Source organism: Chiloscyllium plagiosum, chromosome 1, assembly GCF_004010195.1.
Source record: "Chiloscyllium plagiosum isolate BGI_BamShark_2017 chromosome 1, ASM401019v2, whole genome shotgun sequence".
Lineage (NCBI taxonomy): Eukaryota > Metazoa > Chordata > Chondrichthyes > Orectolobiformes > Hemiscylliidae > Chiloscyllium > Chiloscyllium plagiosum.
Genome location: NC_057710.1, coordinates 144,463,676 through 144,487,995, shown reverse-complemented (window position 1 = coordinate 144,487,995; position 24,320 = coordinate 144,463,676). Strand labels below are relative to the sequence as shown.

General features: G+C 38.1%; 1 protein-coding gene across 1 annotated transcript in view; it reads right to left on the bottom strand.

Annotated features, from left to right (window-relative positions):
• Positions 1 to 24,320, bottom strand: part of acox3 (acyl-CoA oxidase 3, pristanoyl) — a 170,852-nt gene that overhangs the window by 87,307 nt on the left and 59,225 nt on the right. Inside the window, exons 8-10 of the mRNA XM_043698707.1 lie at positions 17,274 to 17,396; positions 14,624 to 14,744; positions 3,912 to 4,034 (exon numbers count right to left, since the gene is read on the bottom strand). Coding sequence (XP_043554642.1) covers positions 3,912 to 4,034; positions 14,624 to 14,744; positions 17,274 to 17,396 — 367 coding nt within the window. The remainder of the gene's footprint in view (positions 1 to 3,911; positions 4,035 to 14,623; positions 14,745 to 17,273; positions 17,397 to 24,320) is intronic.

Here is a 24,320-nt window from a genome sequence, read left to right as displayed (position 1 = left end):
ACTACACCAGGCTGCCTTATTTTATTAAACTGGTAACCTTGCTTTATACAGGCCTCATTCCTATTGATTCTTTTGACTGATCGCGAAACCGAGAGATTCCCTCCTGGGATCTAGATATTCACAGGCTGACAGGTATAAACAGGGGTCTCAGGAATTCTCCTCACTCAAGGGACTGGCTCTAAGCTAGCTGGTCAGAGTCCCTGTGCACGGTGCACGTGTAAATAAAGGGCAACTTGGTGACGGGATACCAGCCTCAGTGGAGTTATTTCACTCAATTCAGGCAGCATCATGAAATTTTCATTTCTTTTTCATTCACACACGCAGGATAAATTTGCATATTATGCTGGGAGGTGAAAGGTTACTCGCAGAGTATTCAGTCCGGAAGGAGAAGGAACAGTCTCACAAATATACAAATTGACCTATATTAACAGCTGCTTTGAGCAGCAAGGCAGAGACAAAGAAATATGAACTAAAAAACAGTAAGGAAACTGCAAATCTCCTTCTCCGTGTCTCTTTCAATCTTGACGTTAGTGGCCAGTGAAAAAACAACTTTGGACAATGACCAATCACCAAGACCTTAACATCTACAAACTTCACCTCTGTGCAGAATTTGAGTTAACTATTAAACAACTTGCCTCAGATTTAACTTAGCTTCATGTTTAAAATCTATACCTGAGAGAAGCTAAAGACTTTGGTTAATAAAAAACCATATTGTTCCCATTTTTGAAATTATCTTGTGTGCGTGTCTTTGTTTAATGTCACATTGTTTTTTTTTCAAGATTAGTAGGTAAGCAAATCATAGAATCAGAGTCACAGAGTCATTGAGTTTTACAGCCTAGAAAGAAGTCTTTGGTCCATTATGTCTATGCTGATCATCAAGCAACTATCTACTTCAATCACATTTCCCAAACCTGGCCAGTAGCCTTGTATGTTACAGCAATTCAAGCGTTCATCTGAATACTTCTCAAATGCTGTGAGGATGTCTCTTCTTCTGCTTTTAAGTAATGAGTTCCAGATGCCCTCCACCCTCCAGTGAAAAGTGTCTTCTTAAAATCGCCTCTAAATCTTCTGCTCGTACCTCTAATCAATGCCATCTGGCCACTGACCCTTCGACTAAGGGGAAACGTTTCTTCCTATCTCCTCTATCAAAGACCCTTATTATGGACCAGACCAGGCCCCCTCAAAATATTTTAAGAAGGTAGCCTAGAACCTAACTTTCGCTTATTTTAAAGATAAATGCTGTACATCTCTATGACTAGTCAAATATTCAATGTTAAGCAAAACACAATTTATTTAAACATTATAATTAAAATAAACAAAAGGAAGAGGAATTTAGAACAACTTAACTCTATTGGAAAATTGAACAGAATAGTAGATACAGTAACTATTACTAATTAACAATTTCAATATAGTAACATTCCATCAACACACCCCTTGGTAAAAAGGCAAATTCAGAAATCCAATTTTCTCACATACAAGTCAACAGCAGAAAGAGAGAAAAAATATAAAGTGAAAATTCAGAGAGATTAGCAGCCAGGACCCCCTTACTACAGCTTCAAACCTTGTTCAGACTTCAACAACAACTGATGCTGAAACTCAAAGCCAAAAAATGAATAATCCTGGTCTGTGAGAGCTGGCCACTCTCATCCAGACTGCTTTTATTGTTCCAACTTTAAAAAAAACAAGGCCTCACAAGCTATTTACTTTACTAGCATTCCAACTAGACACTTGTTATCTCTGTCTTAAAAACCTCTCAAAACAAAAACAGGATAAAATAACCTCTTAAAGCCACAGTATCTATAGATTAGATTAGATTACATTACATTACAGTGTGGAAACAGGCCCTTCGGCCCAACAAGTCCACACCGACCCGCCGAAGCGAAACCTACCCATACCCCTACATTTACCCCTTACCTAACACTACGGGCAATTTTAGCATGGCTAATTCACCTGACCCTGCACATTTTTGGACTGTGGGAGGAAACCGGAGCACCCGGAGGCAACCCACGCAGACACGGGGAGAACGTGCAAACTCCACACAGTCAGTCGCCTGAGGCGGGAATTGAACCCGGGTCTCAGGCGCTGTGAGGCAGCAGTGCTAACCACTGTGCCACCGTGCCGCCCACAATAGGTTAGTCATGGAATATATCCCCCTTGACTTCCTCACAAATATGGTGCACCAAAAAACTGAATTATTCTATAAAATATGGCAGCCCTTTCTGAACTATATAGACACAGATATTTTGGCCTTATTGTCAAGGGCTTTTGTCTAGCTGTGGTAGTGGTTCTGGCTGGTCCGGGGGTCCCCCGGAGAAGGAATCCTGTATAAATACGGGTTTCATTATGACTTGATGTTAATCCATTTTGAGTACATACTTAATTATTTAATTATTACGTTAGTTCTAACTAGTAATGTAAGATATCTTATTTTATGCTTTGGTTGTTTGTAGGATAGATTAGTAGATAGCTGAGTGTTTTTCTTTTTTTTTCTTTTGTTGTGTTTTGGTTATTATTTGTTTCTTTTATATATATATTTAATTGTATATTAGTGTTTATATTTGTTTGTGTTACTTTGTAATTTTGTAAAAAATGTTTAAAACATCTTTTTTCTTTCAATAAAAGTACCTATAAAAAAAGCCACAGTATCATCATACCCTCACCATTCTGTACACATCAGTTAGGTTCCCCCCTCAACCTTCTTTGCTCTTTTCTTCCATTCACTCAAGAAAATTCTGTTATTTAGTTCCTTAATTTTGATTAGTTAATCAAGTTTCAATCAAAGTGCAATACCTACTTTTGGGGATGATGGTGACATATTGCTAATGTATTTGTATTGCAATCAAGAGATTCTGGCTATGCTTTGGGGAAATGGGTTTAAGTCCCATCATAGAAGCTGGTGAAATCTCAATTTAATCAACAAATCTAGTATTGAAAAACTAGTCTTAGTAATGCTGACCAATAAACTCTCGTTGATTCAAGAATGGAGAGGGATAAGATTGGTAGTAACAAAAGATTGGCAGCAAAATCTAACTGAGCAATATGCTAGCTTCAAAGAGATGATGATTTGGGTACAGTCAAGGTATTTTCCCTCAAAAGAGCAAGCTAGGACAATCAAATTCAACATTTCCTAGATTTCAAAGGAGATAGAAATTAAAATGAAGAAGAATAAGTGAGTTTATGGCAGGTGTCAGGTGTCACTTGAGAACTAATAGGAATACAGGAGCTTCAGAGAGGAGATGGAAAACCATATTAGAGAAGCAAAGAGGAATTATGAGAAAAGATCATAAGATTTTCTGTATGCATATAAATAGGAAAGAAGGTGGCAAAAAGAAGTAGGAATCAAAAGGTGTTTTAACATATGGAGGCAGGAGGCATGGCTGAGGTGAGTTATCAACTTTGCAACTGTCTTTACCAAAGAAGTGCATGCCATGATGCAAACCATGACGAGAGAAGAGAAACCTCTGTCATTAAAAGGTTTAAAATTGATAAGGAAGAAGTGTTGAAGAGACTGTTATTGACAAGGTTTGGGACTGATGAACATCATCAAAGATATTCAAGGAAATGAGAATGGAACTTGCAAGGGGACTAACCTTAATCTTTCAGTTCTCCCTGGACTAAGGTGCTAGATAATTGGAAAATTGCAAACATTATGCCCTTGTTCAAAAAAAATGTGAGGATAAGCTCAGCAATTACATTCACCTGGTTGTAATTAAACAAATAAAATGTAAATTATGTTTCTTTCTCACATCCATATCTTCTGTGAATCAGAAGACAAATCATAATACCTTTTATCCTTATAACCTATGACAGATGTACACTGATTTTAGTATTTTACATGCTTCTAACATAGGTACAACAATTATGTTACTATTGTGGAAAATGAATGACCTGTGAGATGATATTGAACTAACCTTGGTGTTTTGCTTTAATCCATCCGAGAAGGTAGTTGCTGGTTTGTTGTAATAAGACATTATTGTCACCTTCATATGTAGAGTTAGGATCATTGTCATTTCTAATGTCCCCAAGACGATTCACTGCAATACAAATCATATTTGAAAGTGAATAATATTTCCAGCACATAATTTGGTTGTTCTAAGTCTTGTACAAATTAAATGAAGAAAAAAAATGTCTGACCTGAAGTCAGCTCTCCAATGGTTTCTTTAGTTTTAGATTACAACTAAAAAATATAAATACCACCTGCAGGAAAACTGGAAGATATTGGCTGATGACAATCAAAACACTTTTGGCATTATATATTATTTGTCCAGAACATTTTTGTTTAGTTTAATCATAGTGTCAATATGCAAAGAACAGTTCATAAAGGGCAAAATTAATAACTGCAGTGCTGCATTCAATGAGACTATCATTTATAAAATTTTGAAGCTCTTTAGATACCATAAGATAAAAACACATTGATCTGTAAGATAAAGGATATACAAATATCCTTGATATTGAAGGGTGATGTGCAACAAGACCTGGGTTTTCTCATCACTGAGATGAAAAGTTATCCACGGTAGCTGTTATACAAAAGAAAATATGGCTGCTTCTTAGAGAATGATTTATAATAGTTTTTCTAGCCTTATTTTCTTGCTCCATCACCTTAAAATTTTACTAATGCAGTTCAGAATCAATTGAAAAATTTTGCCTTTTCTTGGGTCTTGGAAGGTGGATCTCACCTTTTGAAAGCATTCGCCTAATTCACTCCACATTAATTTGCCCAATTCATCAACCAAACTCTCCCAATCTCTGTTATAATTTGTATGATCTTTAGATAGCTCCGTTTAAAAGTCTGAGTCTAAGTTTTTTTTTCCATTCGTCCTCATCACCCTTAGCAAAAAAGATATACTGCTCTACTGTGATCAAACATTTTCTACTTTTCCTTTTATCTTGTTTGGATATATATATCTTTTGCTTAAGGTTTTAAGATTAGTCATTCAGAATTATTGGTGGGATTATCATTGTTTCATGAAGTCCCTCCCACTGCCTCCAGGATTAGACTTAATTGCCTGGAGGGAACACATTTTGCCCCCCTTTTCCTTTGGGATTTGCACAAGAATGTTTTCGATCTTCTCCAACTGGTCCAGAGTTTAGTCTGACTTTCTTATCATATACATAGTTTGGTACCACAAGACATATTACTTCGTTTTTACTCTCATCTAACTAACTTTTTAAAAAATCACATTCTTTATGGTTTTCTTTCCTCTTTCAATCGATAACAAACTGTTGTACTACCTTTAGTGCAGCTTTCAAGTTATCATTGTTTTCTCCTTTGATTGACTTCTCGTTAGGTTTATATGCTTCCTCCTTTTAGCCACTTAATTTCTGTTTCGCCAATACCTAATTTTTTTAGGTGTTGAATCTTAATGAGATAGTGATTTTTTTTTGCTTTCAATTTTCTCTTTCTTCATTTCGTTATTACTAACTTTTATGTTCTTTTCCTCAACTTATTTTCTTAATCTGGTATTTATCATTTTAAAAGTGGAGTTAGCATGCCGTAAGCCAATCAGTTTTCAACAAACCTTGCATTCACTGTTCTTAGATTATCTCTATTTATGAATATTCAAACTCATGCCTCATTTAAAAATAATTGGGATACTATACGAATTGTTTCTGTTTCATCAGGGTTTTCCATTAAATTGGAGAGTATAATTTTATTTTTCTTAACCTAAGCCACTGAGACTCCGATTAGATATGGGAGTTACTATCTTTAGAAGACACTTTACTTGTAGTTCTTTTGGCCTGTGAATTACAAGAGGACAAATTGATTCATTCAGAAGATTATTATTGTTAGTGAAGTTAATTGATTTTGATTTAACATGGGCACAAATTTCAAATGGTTACAGAAAATACTTCCAGATTTAATAGATTGTGAAAAGAAAATAATTAAAATACAGCAACAATTAAACTCATTGATAACCAGCATCAAAATGGTCAAATATGTTCCATTACATCCAGCAAGCAAACATCTTCACCAACATCTATGCAATTATATATGTACATATGCTAATAAGCTATTAATTATGGCCACACAAACAATAGAAATGACTGGTTTCTGCAATTGTAAATTATTTTCTCATTGATCTGGCTTTCATTCTCACACTTTAGATTGCCCTGTGATGACAAGTGGGATATTTGTTCTTCAACTGCAGTGCAGGCCTCCAACGTGTTCAACCTTATATACCTTAAAAGGGAGCCAATTAATTAATTATTCTTTATTTGTAATATGGATACTGTTTACTGGGTCAGCATTATTACACATCTCTAATTCCTTGGATAAAGTGGTGGTGAGCTGCTGCAAGTTTTGAAACATAGGGTCACCTACAGTGCTGAGAAGGAAGGAGCTTCAAGATTTTGACCCAACAACACTGAAGGAATGATGATATATTTCCAAGTGGCTTGGTGGGCAATTTGTAGATGGTTCTATTTCTATGCATTTGTTACCCTTGTCTTCCTAGAGGGTCCAGGTTGCAGGCTTGGAATATTCTGTTGGAGGAGCTATGACAGTGTACCATGCTACATAACACTAACACCGTGTGTCAGTGGTGAAGGGGGTGGATTGGTACTAACTAAAAAAGCTGATGGTCCTTGATGGTGTTAAGGCTCTTAAATATTGTTGGAGTTATCCTCATTCAGGCAAATGGAGAGTCTTCCATCACATTCCTTGTGCTTTGTAGATTGACGGGCATTTGGAAAACAGGAGGCAAGTCCTAATCTCTACCTGTTTTCACAGCCACAGTATTTACATGGCTGGTCATTCAGTTTCTGGTCAATGGTAATTCCCAGGATTTTTAAAGAGGGGGATTCAGTGATTTTAATGCAATTGAAATTCAAGCGGTCATGGTTAGATTCTGTCTGGTTGGACGTAGTCATTATCTGGCATTTGTGTGGAACAAATGGTAGTTGCTACTTACTAGCCCAAGTCTGGATATTATCCAGGTCTTTTTCCGTATGAACATAAACTGCTTCAGCCACATTATCCTTTTCAAATTTATTTGAAAAGCAAAATACTCATGTATGTTCTGTGGCTTTTGTTTAATGCATGATTGGTATCTCTCAGAAAGATATCCATCTTGCTTTTGCTTTCTTCAGCAATGTTCCCATATGTGGAGTTCCAATTAGTCAATTCCTCAGTCAAGAAGTTTATACTTTGCAGGAACACTGAGATTCACATTATCTAGATGCAATGCTTAGACTCTGTCGGTGAACCTTTGTGGTTTTGGTTGGGATGTTATAATCTTTTGTTGTTTTCCCTAAGATATTGTTTTTTTATTTACCAGCTAAATGCGCTTTAATGTAGATGAAACAATACAAATGATTCTTAGTTCAAGACATTTTATTGCAAAGCATGAAGAGTAGTATTGTGAATCATTGTCCTAGATATTTAAAACTATTACATTCTTTACAAAGTGCATTTGATTGGTATTCGCAAACATACACATTCTCTAAGTGTAGACTGCGTGGAAGTATTGGAGAGAAATGGTTTAGATTTTAATAAAATAAGAAATGAAAGGATATGGCTCAAGAGATAATTTTAAAGATAAATGAAATGGCTGAAATATAAAAGCTAATAGGACTTGGCTTCAAATCTTATTTGAGCAGATATTGAAAGCATTCCAAAATATAAAGGGACCTCACAAATTGCAGACGCAGACATCCTAGACCTTAATCATGGAAAATGTTTCAGAAATGTTGAATGTGCTCGTCAAAAAGAAATTAAGCCCTTGGCCAAAAGCCCTTCTTTATCAAAAGCTAGTAATTAAACGTTTTTGATTTAGCTGTAAGCACAAGGGTAGCAGATTTCACTTTCTGGTGACGAGATCAGACAATCACGATACAATTCCATAAGCTCCAAGGATCATGACCTTTCAGGCAAGTGTAGAGAATTACTGTTTTATGATTTTATCTGCCAACAGTTTGGAAATTAGAAGTTGGAAGATGTGTGTAAAAATGCTTAATCTTTAAATTAAAGGTTGGAGGAAATGTGTAAAAATCTTAATTTCTTGGCTCATTTGTCCCTAGCTTTCTGGCAATACCCACAGAAACTCAGTGCCATTCACTCTCACAAACAGACCTCTTATAAAATAACTACACGTCTCAAAGGTGTGGAGACCAAGATTGGAGGAGAGTACTGTTTGCTTTTCTAGTCCTACTCATTCACTGATCACAACAAATTTTAAAATTAGTCAGATTTTTGATATGGCCAATAACGTATCATAAAATTTCAAGTGATGATTATATTGCATGGTGAAAATATACTTGTATTCAGTAATCCCAGTGCTTCCTTCTTGCAGTACACTATCCGCTGGTGGTAATTTACATTCTGGCCTTTATATTCCTAATCCATTTCCTCGAAATAGGACTTATTCCCAGGTCAAACAATTGCTACCTTGAAGGGCATAGTGAAATTTGGGGCATACAATATTGTATCATTGACTAAGACAACTTCCAGCCTCTGAAAATATGCTTGATATTTTTCCGGCTGCAGTAAATTGGCTTTTTTCTGTAATTGTAATTGTACAATGCCAAGTCGCATTGTAATCAGATTAGAGTAATCTAAAACCCCAGGTTGAAGCTCTAGGATATAGGTTCAAATCCTATCATGGCGAGTGGTGAAACATCAATTCAATCAAACAAAAAATGGGAATTGAAAACTAGACCAGTGACAACCAAATCATCGCTGTTGGTTATCATACAATCCTATGTCTCACTACTGTTCTTTAGAGATGGAAATCTGCCATCTTTGCTTGATCCAACTTCAGATCCACAGCAATGTGGTCGACTCTTAATTACCCTCAAATATGGCCTAGTGAGGCACTCACTTCAAAAGGGCATTTAGGGATAGGTAAAAAATGCTGAGCTAGCCAGTTATACCCACATTCCTAAGTTCTTGGAGCAGGACTGCTCTCGCTTCGAGGCCACAAGTATCAATTGCTCCCTTGAAGGGCTTTCAGAATATTTATTATGAAGAACAGCTGTAAAAGGAAGAAATCACCATCCTTTGTTAATTAAGTTAAGGAAAGCATCAACTTTAAGGAATAAGCAAAGAATTGCACAAAGATGAGTAGCAGGTCAGATTACTGGTCAGAATATAAAGAATAGCAGAGAAAGACTAAAAGTTAATCATAAGAAAGACATTAGAGACTAAGAGGAAGCTAGCTCAGAACATTAAAATAGAGAGCAAGAGTTTTGAATGGTATTTAAAGAAGAGCAAGTAAAGTGAATGGGGAATTAATAATAGATAATAAGGAAATAATGGATGAAGTGAACAAAAATTTTGCATTCTATGTTCACCAAACAAGATGCAAAGCATTTTTTTCTTTCAAAGATTCACAATTCTCTGTCTCAGAAGGCAATGTAGGTGATGTCATTCAATGTTTTTATTGATGGATAGATTCTTGTTAGGCAGGGAATCAAGTTTTACTGTGACCTAAGAACGTAAATTCAAAACCCAAACAGGACAATCATGATCTTAGTGAATGGCATTGCAGGTTTGAGCAGTGAAACAGTCTACTTCTAATCTGAGGTCATAGATTTGTATCTATGTTCCTGTGACCTAAAGGCTTCCATCCGGTCAGACTGAGGGAACTGCGGCAATAGCTCTGCAGCAGACTCCTAGTTGGCCAGAGGTTTTATACTCTGGATCACAAGATTATGATCATTAAAGTCATCTGAAACAAGCTGAAAAAACAGTAAATAAGTATTTCATGCTCAATTGCTGAGATAATATCCAGATGTAGCAGGGGGAAAAAAAGGTAAAACAACACTGACGTCACTCTGGATACATGGGTATCAATTTCTGTACAATCTGACACTTGACATAAATATAGCACTCTTTATGACAATCCTATGTTATTTTTCAATCTTTTAAGATTTCCTCTAAATTGTTTTGTTTAGTGATGACAAAGGTGTCATCCGTGTAGCGGACCCAAAGTTTGGGTTGGATGGTTGGCAGAGCTTTTTGTTCAACTAACTGTGATAGCTAGACATGTACCACTACCACTAATATCTTTACATACAGATGAGGAAAGTCACTACTTCAACTGAGATAACACATCCATCCTCAGACAAGCTAAACAGAGACACACATGAGAATTCCTAGAAGCAAGACATTCCAACCAGAACGCTATCAACAAACACATCGACTTGGACCCATTTGCCACCCTCTGAGAAAAAGAGCAGGAAATGGCATCACCAACCCAAGGAACCCTAAACACAAACAGAAAGCAGGTCCTAACACTAGTCCTTCACCAGAGGCTCACTGATGTTACCTAGTATGGGGAAAAAATGAAAGCAAACCTTCCAGCTCAGCAAGCAAACTTAAATCCAGAATCTCAACCTGAGCTCCAAATCATCTCAAAACTCGCTAATATGGTTATTCTATTGAAAAACAAATAACAGAATTTATTATTAATAATGTTAATATTCAAGCCAGAAAACTTTTAGCTTGCAGATTTCTAATTTAGTGCTCACATTTAAATAGTTTGACTGCGCTAAGTTGCCAAAAATGAACAGCCTCTGAGAATTAATTGGAGTTAGGTTTTCATAAAATGATGTGATTTTGGAATAGATCCTGGGAAAATGTTCATTCCATCACAATCACTCAGAAAATCAGTTGTTTATTGTCGTTTAGGTTCAGACAGCCCTTGTTCTTTGACAGGGAGTTTCACAGGCGTCCTTGGGCAGCAGTACATGGCTGAGAGGTGTTCATTCATAGGAAACATCAGATAACAGTCTCTGGCTGAGATACAGTGTTTTTGCAAGCATAGGAAGCTAGCTGTCTTTGACTGGATGGTTGAACTTTATCACAATCAGAAATGCAGCCAGCTTCTCGCTCAGAGTCAGAATTTTAGCATAAATGGAAAGGCAGTCAGCATCTGACTCAAGAGAGTAGGGGATCATTTGTGGGTCACAAGTGGAGCTTGCAAGTCAAGCATGTGAACAAAAATTGGAGCCTCACCATAATGATCTGAAAATCAACTGCATAATCAAATCTCATTTTGGAACAAACAGCATCCAAAGTAGGAGTAGCAGCTATCAGATGTTCAAAGGAGACACAATGTAGCAGTGGAATATGAGGCCTTACAGGGATCAATGCTATTCATCTGTCTTCAATTCACAGTTAATCTGAATGTCTAAATTGATCACAGCGTCTAGTTCAGAAATGCACTCATGAAGGAATGTCTGAGTATATTATGGCCACTGATTGCCACCTTGTGATTTCTGAGCTCAGCAAGACTCCATGAAACAAAGCACTTTAAATACAATCTCATCTTTTAAATGACTCGGTACACTGTCCCAATCCATCACCCTTTATGATATGTAGAGGTGTGCTTGCAATGGAGAATTAGACTGAAGGATAACTTTTTGAGTTTGAGATTGTAGGCAAAATATCGTGCACTTAATCCTTCAGGAGCATAGTAGGTCATTGTCCCTTTATTGATCAACAATTGCATCTGCCCAGGCTGAGCAAATTTGACTGGCTTGCCTCCTGATGTGGTCAGCTAGAAAGAGAACAGAACCTCTCTTCCTCTCCTAATCCAGCAATGGAGGGCATTTTCAGTGAAGCTGAGAGGTGACTTTGCCTTCTTAGGACCCATGCTTTCAATTGTAGGGGTGACAACCACATGATGAGGTGATGCTCCTGGCTTCCAGTGAGTGTAATGATATCTAGGTGACTTCTAAGTATGGTGTCAGAGCCTTTGACACTGACTGGCACTACCTGTGGCAACAGCTTTGGATTCTTTTGCCATGTCAGTGACACATGCAATATCTCACTTGCATAGACAATAAGATGAGAACTGCATGAATAGACTAGGTGACCCACCATTAGCATTGCCACATATGATGCCATTCAGCTTGCTCAATGTCATTTTTAATTTCAAACTGGGAAAAGGCTGTCCTGTGTCCCTTAATTTATATTTGAGCATCCTGGTTAGAATCCAACAACAATACAGACAGAGCTCACAAATCCTATAATAACTCTTTCAGTCTTTGCTATACATAATAAAAAAAATCAAACTCCATTTGACAAAAATAGTTTTTTTTAAGAAGCTCATACAATTCTATAGTAGATACAGAAATGTCCTTGGAAATAAACCTCTTTTCTCTCAAGTGCTCATTAAGCAGAGTAAACAAAAAATAAACAAAAAGCTCTTCAAAATATTTAACCCTATTAATCTCTCAAACAGTCAAACAAACTACATTGTCTTATCTATGGCTGTGTCAACAATCACTGTTGTGCTGTGTTAATTTTTAAAGTTTTGAATTCAGCCAACTATTCATAATATAATTGCATTGCACAAAACCAAACAAATCCTGGAGAGCTAAATGCAATAGACCTCTGAAATTCCCTGATGCCCATTCATCTGCTCTTTCATTTAAAAGGCTAACAGTTTCAATTGTTTCAGTTTAATATTTTTTAAACCAAAAACTCAAGAGGTCTAGATTTTAAAACAAATTAGAAAAATAATTGTTTTTATATGATACTTTTAAATCAGATTTTTAATATGATTAACTACATGAAAGCCCTTCAACCATAAGATAATGTACTCCCACTTAATAGTACAGACTGTGACTATTGCTGAAGCCTTGTATTTTTGACTCACCAGAACAAATTCAAAAAAACAAATTTCAGAAGATCACAACAACGTATACAACAGAAAAAAGCATGTTGATGAGTTGGCAAGTCAACTCTGATTAGCCAAGGCATTGAGAAAGCAACAGACTCATATGCAAAAGTTAAATAAATAGGATGTCTGGAAATCTCTTCATTCCTAGACAGTGATTCTGCGAGCTCTTAGTGATGTGTTTGGTGCCTTACTGAAGGAAGCTTCTCCTGGCAGCCTTTCACCAACTAAGAATTCCTATAAATCGGTAGGGATGTTTGACTGCTTCAGGAATGATTCAAGGACATTCCTGGTGTTATTCTGTTGATTTCCTGGGATTCTGTCAGGACTAAATTCTTAGCAATTGCTTCAGGAATCTGGTGTCAGGCATACGAATGATAAGTTCTATCCAGTGGAGAAGATCTGTATGACTTGTGTATTGTTGATGGGCTTATTAAAGGTCGATGATGGCATAGTGGTAATACCACTGAACTAGTAATCCAGAGGCCAGCCTAATGCTCTGGAAGTATTTGTTCAAATGCTACATCGCAGTTGGTACAATTCAAATTCAATAAATAAATCTGGAATCGAAAGCTACTGTCATTAATGGTGACCATGAAACTGTGATTGATTGCAAAAATCCAGCAATTTCCTTTGCAAAAATAAATCTACCTTCCTCACCTCATCTGGTGACGCGTTGGCCCTCCAGGCCAACAACAATGTGTTTAACTTGCCCTCTGAAATGATCCAGCAAGCCAGTCAATTGAAGGGTTATTAGGTATCAGTAACAAATGCTGGCCATGACAGGAACACTCACATTCATAAAAGAATATATTTTTTAAAATGAGGGTGATACTCCAGAAGTCTTCTTGCTTGAGGATTTTGTGAAGTTGAGAAAGGCCATGTACAGCATTTAGGACTGTTTCTTACATTTTTCTTCAGTTTGCCACAAACTGAGTTTACCCTCAGACTGCTCATCCAAGGTATTCATTGTAGTATTTGAGGCTCAAGCATAGAAATGTCCCAGTTTCAACCTACCAAACCAAAAATGTCTAAACCTACGTTCACAATACTCAATACTATGATCCTTATTTTTTTGTAATAACCCGCAACGTGGTATCTTTGTTTTTCATAATTTAAATAAGTAAAATGTGTCGGGTTCACCTTAGCTATCCTGCTAGTAACATTCACAACCATTTCTTAACATGATTTTCCTTTCATTAACCTATGCTGACTTTACTCATTATGAGTACCTATGTTCTCCTTTACCATGTCCACAATGATAGATTTTGACATTAACCACACAATTTGTCAGGGATAACTAGCCTCTAGTTCCCCCTTTTCTCTGTCTCACCTTCCTTGGAATATGGGTGTTACATATTCCAACATCCACTTTACAGAAGCTGTTCTGGATTCCAGGGAGTTTTGGAAGATCAAAACCAAAGCCATCAAGTCCATGCGAATTCTCAATTTTAAGACTCATTAATTTCACCAACATCAGTTCTTACTCATTGTAGTACTCATTTCCACTAGTTCTCCTGGATACCCACCTCTGCAAATTTACAGCTTTACAACCCTCCCAAACTATATATGCTCCTCCAAATTTTCCTCAGAAATTTTCTCCATAAACAAATCTGCTAGTCCTCTTCTTCCTCCTTTAAGATACTCCTTACAACTTCCAAATCTCCTTTGACAAATATTTTGGTCATCTGCCCTAATAGATGCTCTCTAGTGAAACTCCTTGGTCATTGTACAATGTTAAATATGCTATATGAATAAAATTTGTTGTATAAAGCTTTGCAGTTCTAGCTGGAGTTGCTACATGATTACAATTAAAACTACTAGCTTATTACTTAGAACAATTCTTCAAACTGCAATATTGTTGATAAATGTGATATTTATCAGATCTAGTTTGCAACAAAACGTTTTTAGATCAAGAGCGTCTCATCATAATTCAATGAGTGCAATATAAACTCAATAGTTAATTCTGAGACTCTATTATTGATAGGAGCACTTACCAGCAAGATAGCCGTGACCACCACAAGCTTCACGGACTTCTTGAATGCCTTGTTGAGCTGTCCATGAACAAAGAGATTTACTTGCACTAGATAATGCATGAATTTCTTTACCGAGCTCTGCCTACATATAAAAATAAAATAAACATTTTGTGAAAAGAAATAGTCACAGTGAGCTACTTATTCAACAAGAGCAATACAATTGATTTACAAAGTCAATCTTCTGCCAAGCATTCCTGATAGTTGAAGCTCCATGCTAGGTATGTGGGAGTAGAAAATCAATTTCAAGTAGTCTTGATTTGCCATAATGTCTGCCTGTTTTTTGTGTGATTATATGACAATGGGAGAAAAATTAATACACATTTTTCACTACCTCATTATTGCTGTCCACCAATTTCCTGTGGAATTCAAACTTTTCTCTCAATGGCAAAGGTACATGAAATGCAATAGTGGCTTTAACTTTTGTATCCTTGGCAAGATTACCGATTTATCAAGTCAATGCTCACTTTTAAACTGCACAAGTAGTAATCTGCTTAATTCTGTATTCTAATGATTGAGTTTCCACAATCAATTGTAGATTAACATTTATAAAATGAAGTCACTTTGGTACTCGAAGCATTAATTTGTATGATAATATTGGTGTAAATCAAGATCATTTGGATAGTAATAGAAAGAAAATCTCCCTTATTTGTTTCACAACATGAATGAGTAATGATATATACACTTGGTGATACTGTGCCTGTGGAAAAAAAGGCTTCATCCTTACATTGCTGTAAACAGTTCACAAGCAATTTTTTAAAAAAATTCTCTAGCAAACAAGGTCTTTTGTGCATTATTTGACACAGAAACAATTGGCTGACTGGCAAATGCCCTTAGTTGTAGTACAGAAGGATTCTAATGGCATGAAAAAAATTAAAGCTATAATCACTTTTGCAACCATGGTCAAACCATGTGGTGGTGGAACTTTATTGAAGTTAACTGAGAGGATACATTGCAATTCTTTAAATGCCTGCTATTGCGGATCCACCATCAACCCCATAAGTATCCCGAGTCAGCTTATCCGAACCAATGCATGGCTTCATACCAGCAAAGTGAGCTTTAAGTTCAGGACCCTACTTTCAGATTTAATTGTGTCACTCGCTATCTTAATGAAGAATTCTGCTATATTATGGTCACTGTTCCCAGAAGGATCTAACACCACAATGTTGCTAATTAATCCTCTCTCATTGCACAATACCCAGTCTAGGATGGCTTACTTTCTAGTTGGTTCCTTGATATATTGGTCAAGGAAACCATCCCTCATATATTCAAGGCAGCGTCTCTCCATCACATTGCTACCAGTTTTGTTAGTCCAATTGCCGTCATAGCAAGAGGACTTGAGTATTGGAGTAAGGATGTCTTGCTGGAGTAATATGAGGCCTGGGTGAGGCCTCACCTTGAGTATTGCGTTCAGTTTTGGTCTCCTATTCTGGGGAAGGACATTCTTACTATTGAGGGAGATCAGCTAAGATTCTCCAGACTGATTCCTGGGATGGCAAGACTGATATATGAAGAAAGACTGGATCGACTGGGCTTATACTCGCTGGAATTTAGAAGAATGAGAGGGGATCTCGTAGGAACATGTAAAATTTTGATGGGACTGAACAGGCTAGGTGCAGAAAGAATGTCCCTGATGTTGTGAAAGTCCAGGACGAGGGTCCCGGTCTAAGAATAAGGGGTAAGCCATTCAGGATTGAGTTAAGGAAGAATTTCTTCACTCAACAAATTGTAAACCTGCAGAATTCTCTCCCACAGAAAGCTGTTGGGGCTAAAGGGATCAAAGGGAATGGTGAAAAAGCAGGAATGGGATACTCCGATTGCATGATCAGCCATAATCATATTGAATGGTGGTGCAGTCGTGAAGGCCCAAATAGCCTACTCCTGCACCTATTTTCTGTATTTCTATGTAATTCCAATACCAAGGTAAACTGCAGAGGACAAACTCTCTCACATACTCAGGTACATATGTCATCTGCATAGTTCTTGGAATGAGGGCAAATTAATGCATGTCAAATTGCAAATGACTTACTCATTCTCAAAGAAACTTCTCTTCCTCATACAAAGTTTGGAATGCCACAGGAACCCGCCAAGGAATTGGCAAGTTGACTATTTTGTCAATGGAAATGTGCTTATAAAAGGGAATGCGTAGAATGATAGGCTTGGAAAACAACAAAATCATATGTAAACAAATTGATTTTTCATGTGAAAGGTTTCTAATACACTAAAAGCATCAGAAGGTCACAGTCAGTTTCAAATCAAATATACTGTTAAGAAGCCAAGTTTGACAACTTTAAGCAGTTTTCAAAGAAATGTGGAATATTAGTGATATTATCACTTGAGAAGAACTTGCATATTCAGCAGCAGACTAATTTTCAGGTGAGTTACTCTCTTATTGTTAAAACAACATACTTGCATGCTGATAATAAAAATAAAATGTCATGCTAATATTATTGAACAGGCAAATCAATTTGCATTCCTAAATGTGCAAGAATCTCTATTAAGACAGATACATTTAAACTTAATTATTTATTGGTACTGTTTACAATTTTTGGCAATTTTCAAAAGCAGATCTAGCTCCACAGAATAAGCATGTACTATTTGTAACCACACTTGCCTGTCTCTCACTCTTGTCCTTCATCAACATTCCTCTTTGATATTCAACAGAATTTATGAACAGTGATTTAAAAAAGTGGTCTAACGCATAGGTGGCTGCCACAAAGGGAATAAGTCGCCATTGCTGAAATAAAGGTAAATATTTCATTTAAGTTGTACAACACAAGAAAAGTGACGTATTAGAAAAACAATAACACTACCCGATAACAATAACAATGCATGATCTTTGTAACAATTCTAGTAGAGGGCTTGAAGAAACAGAGTAAACAGAAATTTCTGTCATTTTTCTGAATACCTGTTGAAACTTTTTTTTCACTAGGCCATCATCTTCCTACTTTACGTGGAGATCAAAGAATATATTTGGAAATGCCTCTACAACATCTTCTACAATGATTTCTTTTAATTAGCAAAAGAGTTAAGCGAATGAACTAATTTATAGAGTGGGAAAGATGTTTCTGGTACAGATTTTTCAAACTGGATTTTGCTGATTTCAGAAGGCCCCTAGAATCTTTCCATGGGATCCCATGAAAATAATGTGAAAATGCCTATCATGAAATGAGAGTGGAACATGACGACATCATATGCTGTTGAATGTGGGCTGGCTATCTTACCTATGCACAGAGAAGCACACCCAAAAGGAAACATATGTTTTATTAAAAACTCTCTGCATAAGCAACACTTTTGGATTGTAACGAATAAAATGTGGTAATATGATTATTTAGGTGAGGATGACATGATTATGAATCAGAATCATATAGTACAGAAGAGATACTTCAACACACTGGTCCCACTTTCTAGCACTTGCCCCACTGCCTTGAATGTTATGATATTTCATGTGCTAATCCAAGTACTTTTTAAATGTTCAAGGTCCCTGCCTCAATTACCCTCCCAAACATTGCATTCCAAATTCCCAAAAAACTCAGTGAACTTTTTTTTCCCTCAAACCCCCTTTAAACAACCTGCCTTTCATCTTTAAATTGTACTTCCTTGATATTGACCCTTCGACTAGGGGAAACAATTGTTTTCTATCCATCCATCTCATATATGCTGGATACCTCAATCAGATCCCTTCTCAGCTTTTTCTGCTCGAAAGAAAACAACCCAAGCTTGTTGAGTCTCTCTTCATAGCTAAACTACTCCATCCCAGGCAACAATCTGATGAATCTCACTGCATTCCTTCCAGTGCAATCACATCCTTCTTACTGTGCAGTGACTAGAACTGCATTCAGTACTCCAGCTGTGGTCTAACCCAAAAGTCCAGAACCGTTCCAACATACCTCCTTGCCCTTATTATCTTTGCCATGACTGATAAAGGTAAATGTCATGTATACCTTCTTAAACATTCTATTAACCTGACCTGCTGCCTTCAGGGTCTTATGGGCAAACACCCCAAGATCCCTCTGTTTCTCTGAGCTTCCTTGAGTCCTATCATTAATTGAAAACTCCCTTGTCCTGTTACTTCTTCCAAAGTGCATCAACTCACACTTTTCAGGCTTAAATTCTCATCTGACCAATCACCCATATCCTACTATTACATAAGACCTTCTTCTTCTTCACAGAAACCTACTTGGCCAATTTTCATGTCATCTGCAAACTTACTTATGATCCCTCCCCCCACCATTTTCTTTTCTATTGTGTATAACAAAAAAATGTGGTCCGCCACTGGACACCAATCTCCTGTCACACAAACAGGCTTTACCACCACCTTCCATCTCGTACCACTAAGCCAATTTTGAATCCAACTTGCCGATTTACTCTGGAACCCATGTGTGTTTACCATCTTTATCAGTCTCCCATGTGGGACCTTGTCAAAGGCTTTGCTGAAATCCATATACAGAGAAATCTCGATTATCTGGCATTCGATTAACCAAGTTTAGGATTATCTGAACAAGATCATAAGGTCCCAATGAGTGGCTAACTGTGTTATCCGACATTGATTAACTGAACAAAATATTCCCCGCCCGTGTCTTTCGGATAATCGAGGTTCCTCTGTAAACATCATCAAATGCGCTACGCTCATTTACACACCAGATCACCTCATTGAAAAATGCAAATTTGTTCAACATGACCTCCTTCTGACACAGCCATGCTGACTAACCCTGATCAAAACTTGTCTCTTTGAGTGGAGATTAATTTTGTACTTGAGAATTTTTTCCAAGAGTTTCCCTGTCACTGATGAGAAACTCAGTGGTTGTGAAAAGTGGAACCACATCAGCTCCATTCCTGTGGTACTTCCCAAGTTGCCAGAGAGGAATTAAAAGTTTGGGCCAGAGCAATTTTCTCCCTCGTCTCCCACAGCACCATGGGATACAACTCATCTGGATGCTGATTTGTCCACTTTTAATCCTGCCAAGATTTCCAATACTTCCCCACTGCCGATATCAAACTGCTTAAGAAGCTCACAGTCTCTCTTCCCAAATTCTCTACCTATATACTCCTTCTCCAAAGAGAACACATATGTGAAACATTCATTTAACATCCTACCAATGGCCTCCAACTTTACGTATGGATTGTTCCCCTTGATTACGAACGGGCTCTACTCTTTCCCTGGTTGTTTGCTTTCCCTTGATATACCTTTAAAGCACGTTGGGATTCTCTATAATCTTGTCCTTTAGCTTTTTTCATGCCCTCTCTTTGCTCTCCTAATTGTTTTAAGATTCCCCCTGACCTCCACTTGCACTATCTATACTCCACTTGAGCCTCTGTCAATTTTCTCCCTTTGCATCTGTCCAAAGACTCTCTTTTCCTTCTTATCCAGTCCTGAATATTCCTTGACATCCAGGGTTCACTTGACTTGTTGCTCCAATATTTTAAATATTGGGTCTAGACTCTCACCAATTCAATTCTGATTGCACCCCACTGTTCTGCTGTAGGCCTACCCAGTAGTAGCTGTCCCAGTCTACTTCAGCCAAAACCTAACACGGAGTCATAGACATCTTCAGCATGAAAACAGACTCTTCAGTCCAACTCGTCCATGCCGACCAGATATCCTAAATTAATCTGGTCCTGTTTGCCAACATTTGGCCCATATCCCTCTAAATTCTTTCTATTTATATACCCTTCCAGATGCCTTTTAAATATTGTAATTGTACCAGCCTCCACTACTTGCTCTGGTAGCACATTCCATACATGCATGAAAAAAATTGCCCCTTAGGTCCCTTTTAAATCTTTCTGCTCTCACCTTAAACCTATGCCCTCTAGTTTTGGACTCCCCCAACCTGGTGAAAAGTCCTTGTTATTTAGCCTATCCATGTCCCTTCTGATTTCTACAAAGTCACCCCCTCAGCCTCCAGGGAAAATAGCGCTCATCTATTTTGTCTCTTGCAAGATCTCAAACCCTCCAATTCTTGTAAACTCAACATGCCTGAATCTCCCCTGCCTTGGTCCCTTCACTAAAATACGCCATTTCCGCTTTTTTTTAAACTAACTCTCTTTGTCCCATCCCACTCCCAAGCTAGTTTAAGTTCCTTCCGACAGCACGAGAAAAGGCACCTGCACGGGTGTTAGTCCTATTCTGGTTCAGGTGCAAACCATCTTGCTTGTGCAGGTCCCAACCTCCAAGAAATGATCCCAGTGATCCATGAATCTAAATCATTCCTCATGCATCAATTCTTGAGCCATGTACTAATCTGCCCTATTCTCCCATTTCTAAACTCACTAGATTTGGCACCAGGAATAATTTCAACATTTGAGGCCCTGTTCTTTAGTCTACTGCCTAGCTCCACAATTTTTGATGCAAGATCTTATCAACCATTCTACCTACATTCATCAGTGTTAATGTGTACCATGACCCATGTCTCATCATAGAATCCCTGCAGCCACTCATGACATTTTTGACCCTGACACCATGGAGGCCACACACCATCTTGTCAGTCGCACCTTCAGCCAGAGAAACACATGTCTGTTCCCCTAACTGATGTATCCTAATCATTGTTTTTGCTTTTTTCTTCCTCTCCCACCCCCATACACTCAGGTCATGTGATGCTAGAAGTTTGGAAACTGATGAAGCGCTGGTTCCTCAAGGGAGTGCAGACAGAGGCAGAGAATAAACAAACTCGTAAGCAGGACTCCTGTGGTCTCCTGCATTATCACTGGATTCTCTTTGATGGCCTAGTGGTCACCCATTTCCTTCTTTCCTCCAGTCCTTCAAAATAGCGTGGGACCACCTCTCTAAATGTGCTATCCATGTATTGCCCAGCTTTGCAGATGTGCTAGTGTCTCCACTCATTTTATATAATTGGGAGCACTTCCTCCACCTGGTCATCAAGATTGCTGATAGGGTCCATGACTTCCCACACATAACAGGTCACACATTACACTCAACTCACCTCACCTGCCATGAATTGTACATGAACTTAGTCTTATTTGCTAATGTTTCTAATTACTTAAAGATACTCCCTTTACCTTAACCCCTTATTCTGACCTTTACTTAACCCTGGCACTTCTAAATTAATCCTTCACTAATTTCCCAGCTCATGGTCTTTGGTACAGCCTCCCTGGCCCTACACTAATCTCTGTAACATCTGGATAATACTTCATGCTTCTACTTATTGACTACAGCTCCGCTTCAACACTAATCCCGATCAAACCAATCTCCAAACTCAGAGATCTAAATCTCTGGTCTGCCCTCTGTTACAGGACCCTCGACCTCTAGAGCACAATCAGTGAAGATAGGCAACAGCACCTCCTCCATGAAATCCTCAAGTCTGGTGCCCCTCAAGGATGTATACTCAGCCCCCTATTGTACTCCTGTACACTCAAGACAAAATTTTGTCCGGACTCCATCTACAAGTTCACTGACAACACCACCATTGTAGGCCAGATATCAAACAATGACAAGACAGAATACAGGAAAGAGATAGTGTGCTTGGTGATATGGTGCAACGAAAACAATCCCTTCCTCTATGTCAATGTCAGCAAAATTAAAGAGCTGATCATTGACTTCAAGAAGCAATGAGGACAGCATCAATGGAGCTGAGGTGGAGATGGTCGAGAGCATCTGACAATCTATCGTCGACCACTCATGTTGATGCAATGGTCAAGACAACACAACAAATCCTCTTCTTCCTCAGGAGGCTAAGAAGTTTTGGTATGTCCATAATGACCTTCACCAACCTTAAGAGATGCACGATAGAAAGCTTTCTATCTGGATGCATCACGGTTTTGTACAGCAATTACTCTGCCCAGGACTGTAAGAAACTACAGAAAATTGTGAACACAGCCCAGAACGCTCAATCAAACTCTCCATTCATTGATTCCATCTACACTTCTCGGTGACATGTAAAGGCAGCCAACATTATCAACAATCCCTCTAACTTGGTTATAATCTCTTCCAACCTCTTCCATCAGCAGAAGACACAAAAGCTTAAACACACATACCAACAGGTTCAAGAGCAGTTTCTTCCCTACTGTTATTAGACTTCTGAACAGACCTTTCAAATTTCAAATCTAATTTTGATCTTGCTTTAGGTGCACCTTCTCTGTGACAATTACTTGTACTCCTTGATCTGTTCAATCATCCTATGTATGTTTGTACTGCATGGAAACAAAACTTCAAACTCCCACACCACCCACTAGGATAGATATTTGAAGTATTCATCCAAATATTTTTGAAGGTTATAAGATTTCCAGCATCCACCCAGCTTCCCAGGCAGTGCATTCCAGATTACCACCAGCTGCTGAGTGAAAAAGATTTTTCCCAAATCTCCTCTAAATCTCTTGCCCCTTACCCCAAAAACTATGCCCTCTTGTGATTGACCCCTCAATCAAACTGCTCCCTATTCACTCTGTCCATATTCCTCATAATCTCATACATCTTAATAAGGTGCCCCCCTCCATCTTCTCTGCTCTAAAGAAAACATTCCAAGTCTATCTAGTCTCCCTTTATAGGTCAATGTCTTCATGCTAAGCAACATTCTGTACCCCTCCAGCACTATCACATCTTTCCTGTATTGAGATGACAAACTGCTCACAGTACTCTAGTTGTGGACTGACCAATGCTTTGTACAAGTCTAACATTACCTCCTTGCTCTTATACCTATGCCATGACTGGTGAAAGCAAGTGTCCCTTCATAAATATCCTGTTCATGCGCTTCGCTGACTTCAGAAACTGTGAATAATTACCCCAAGTGTCCTGTCATTCATTAAATGCTCCCTCATCTTGTTTCTTCTTCCAAAGTGCATCATCTCACACTTACCAGGGTTAAATACCACGTGCCACTGCTCTGCCCATCTGACCAACTATTTACATCTCCCTGTAACCTATAACCATCTTCTTCATTATTAGCCACTCTAATAATCTTGGTTTTGTCTGAAAATTTGCTTAACATTTCCCCCACATGTTCATTTATTTTTCTTATTTATATAGCAATAAGGGTCTCAGTATTAAGACCATAAGACATAGGAACATAGGAGTGGAAGTAAGGCCATTCGGCCCATCGAGTCCACTCCGCCATTTAATCATGGCTGATGGGCATTTCAACTCCACTTACCCGCATTCTCCCCGTAGCCCTATTTCCTTGTGACATCAAGAATTTATCAATCTCGGCCTTGAAGCCATTTAGCGTCCCAGCCTCCACTGCACTCCGCGGCAATGAATTCCACAGGCCCACCACTCTCTGGCTGAAGAAATGTCTCCGCATTTCTGTTCTGAATTTACCCCCTCCAATCCCACGGGTCCTAGTCTCCTCACCTAACGGAAACAATTTCCTAGCGTCCACCCTTTCCAAGCCATGTATTATCTTGTAAGTTTCTATTAGATCTCCCCTTAACCTTCTAAACTCCAATGAATACAATCCCAGGATCCTCAGCCGTTCCTCATATGTTAGACCTACCATTCCAGGGATCATCCATGTGAATCTCCGCTGGACACGCTCCAGTGCCAGTATGTCCTTCCTGAGGTGTGGGAACCAAAACTGGACACAGTACTCCAAATGAGGCCTAACCAGAGCTTTATAAAGTCTCAGTAGCACAACAGTGCTTTTATATTCCAACCCTCTTGAGATAATTGACAACATTGCATTCGCTTTCTTAATCACAGACTCAACCT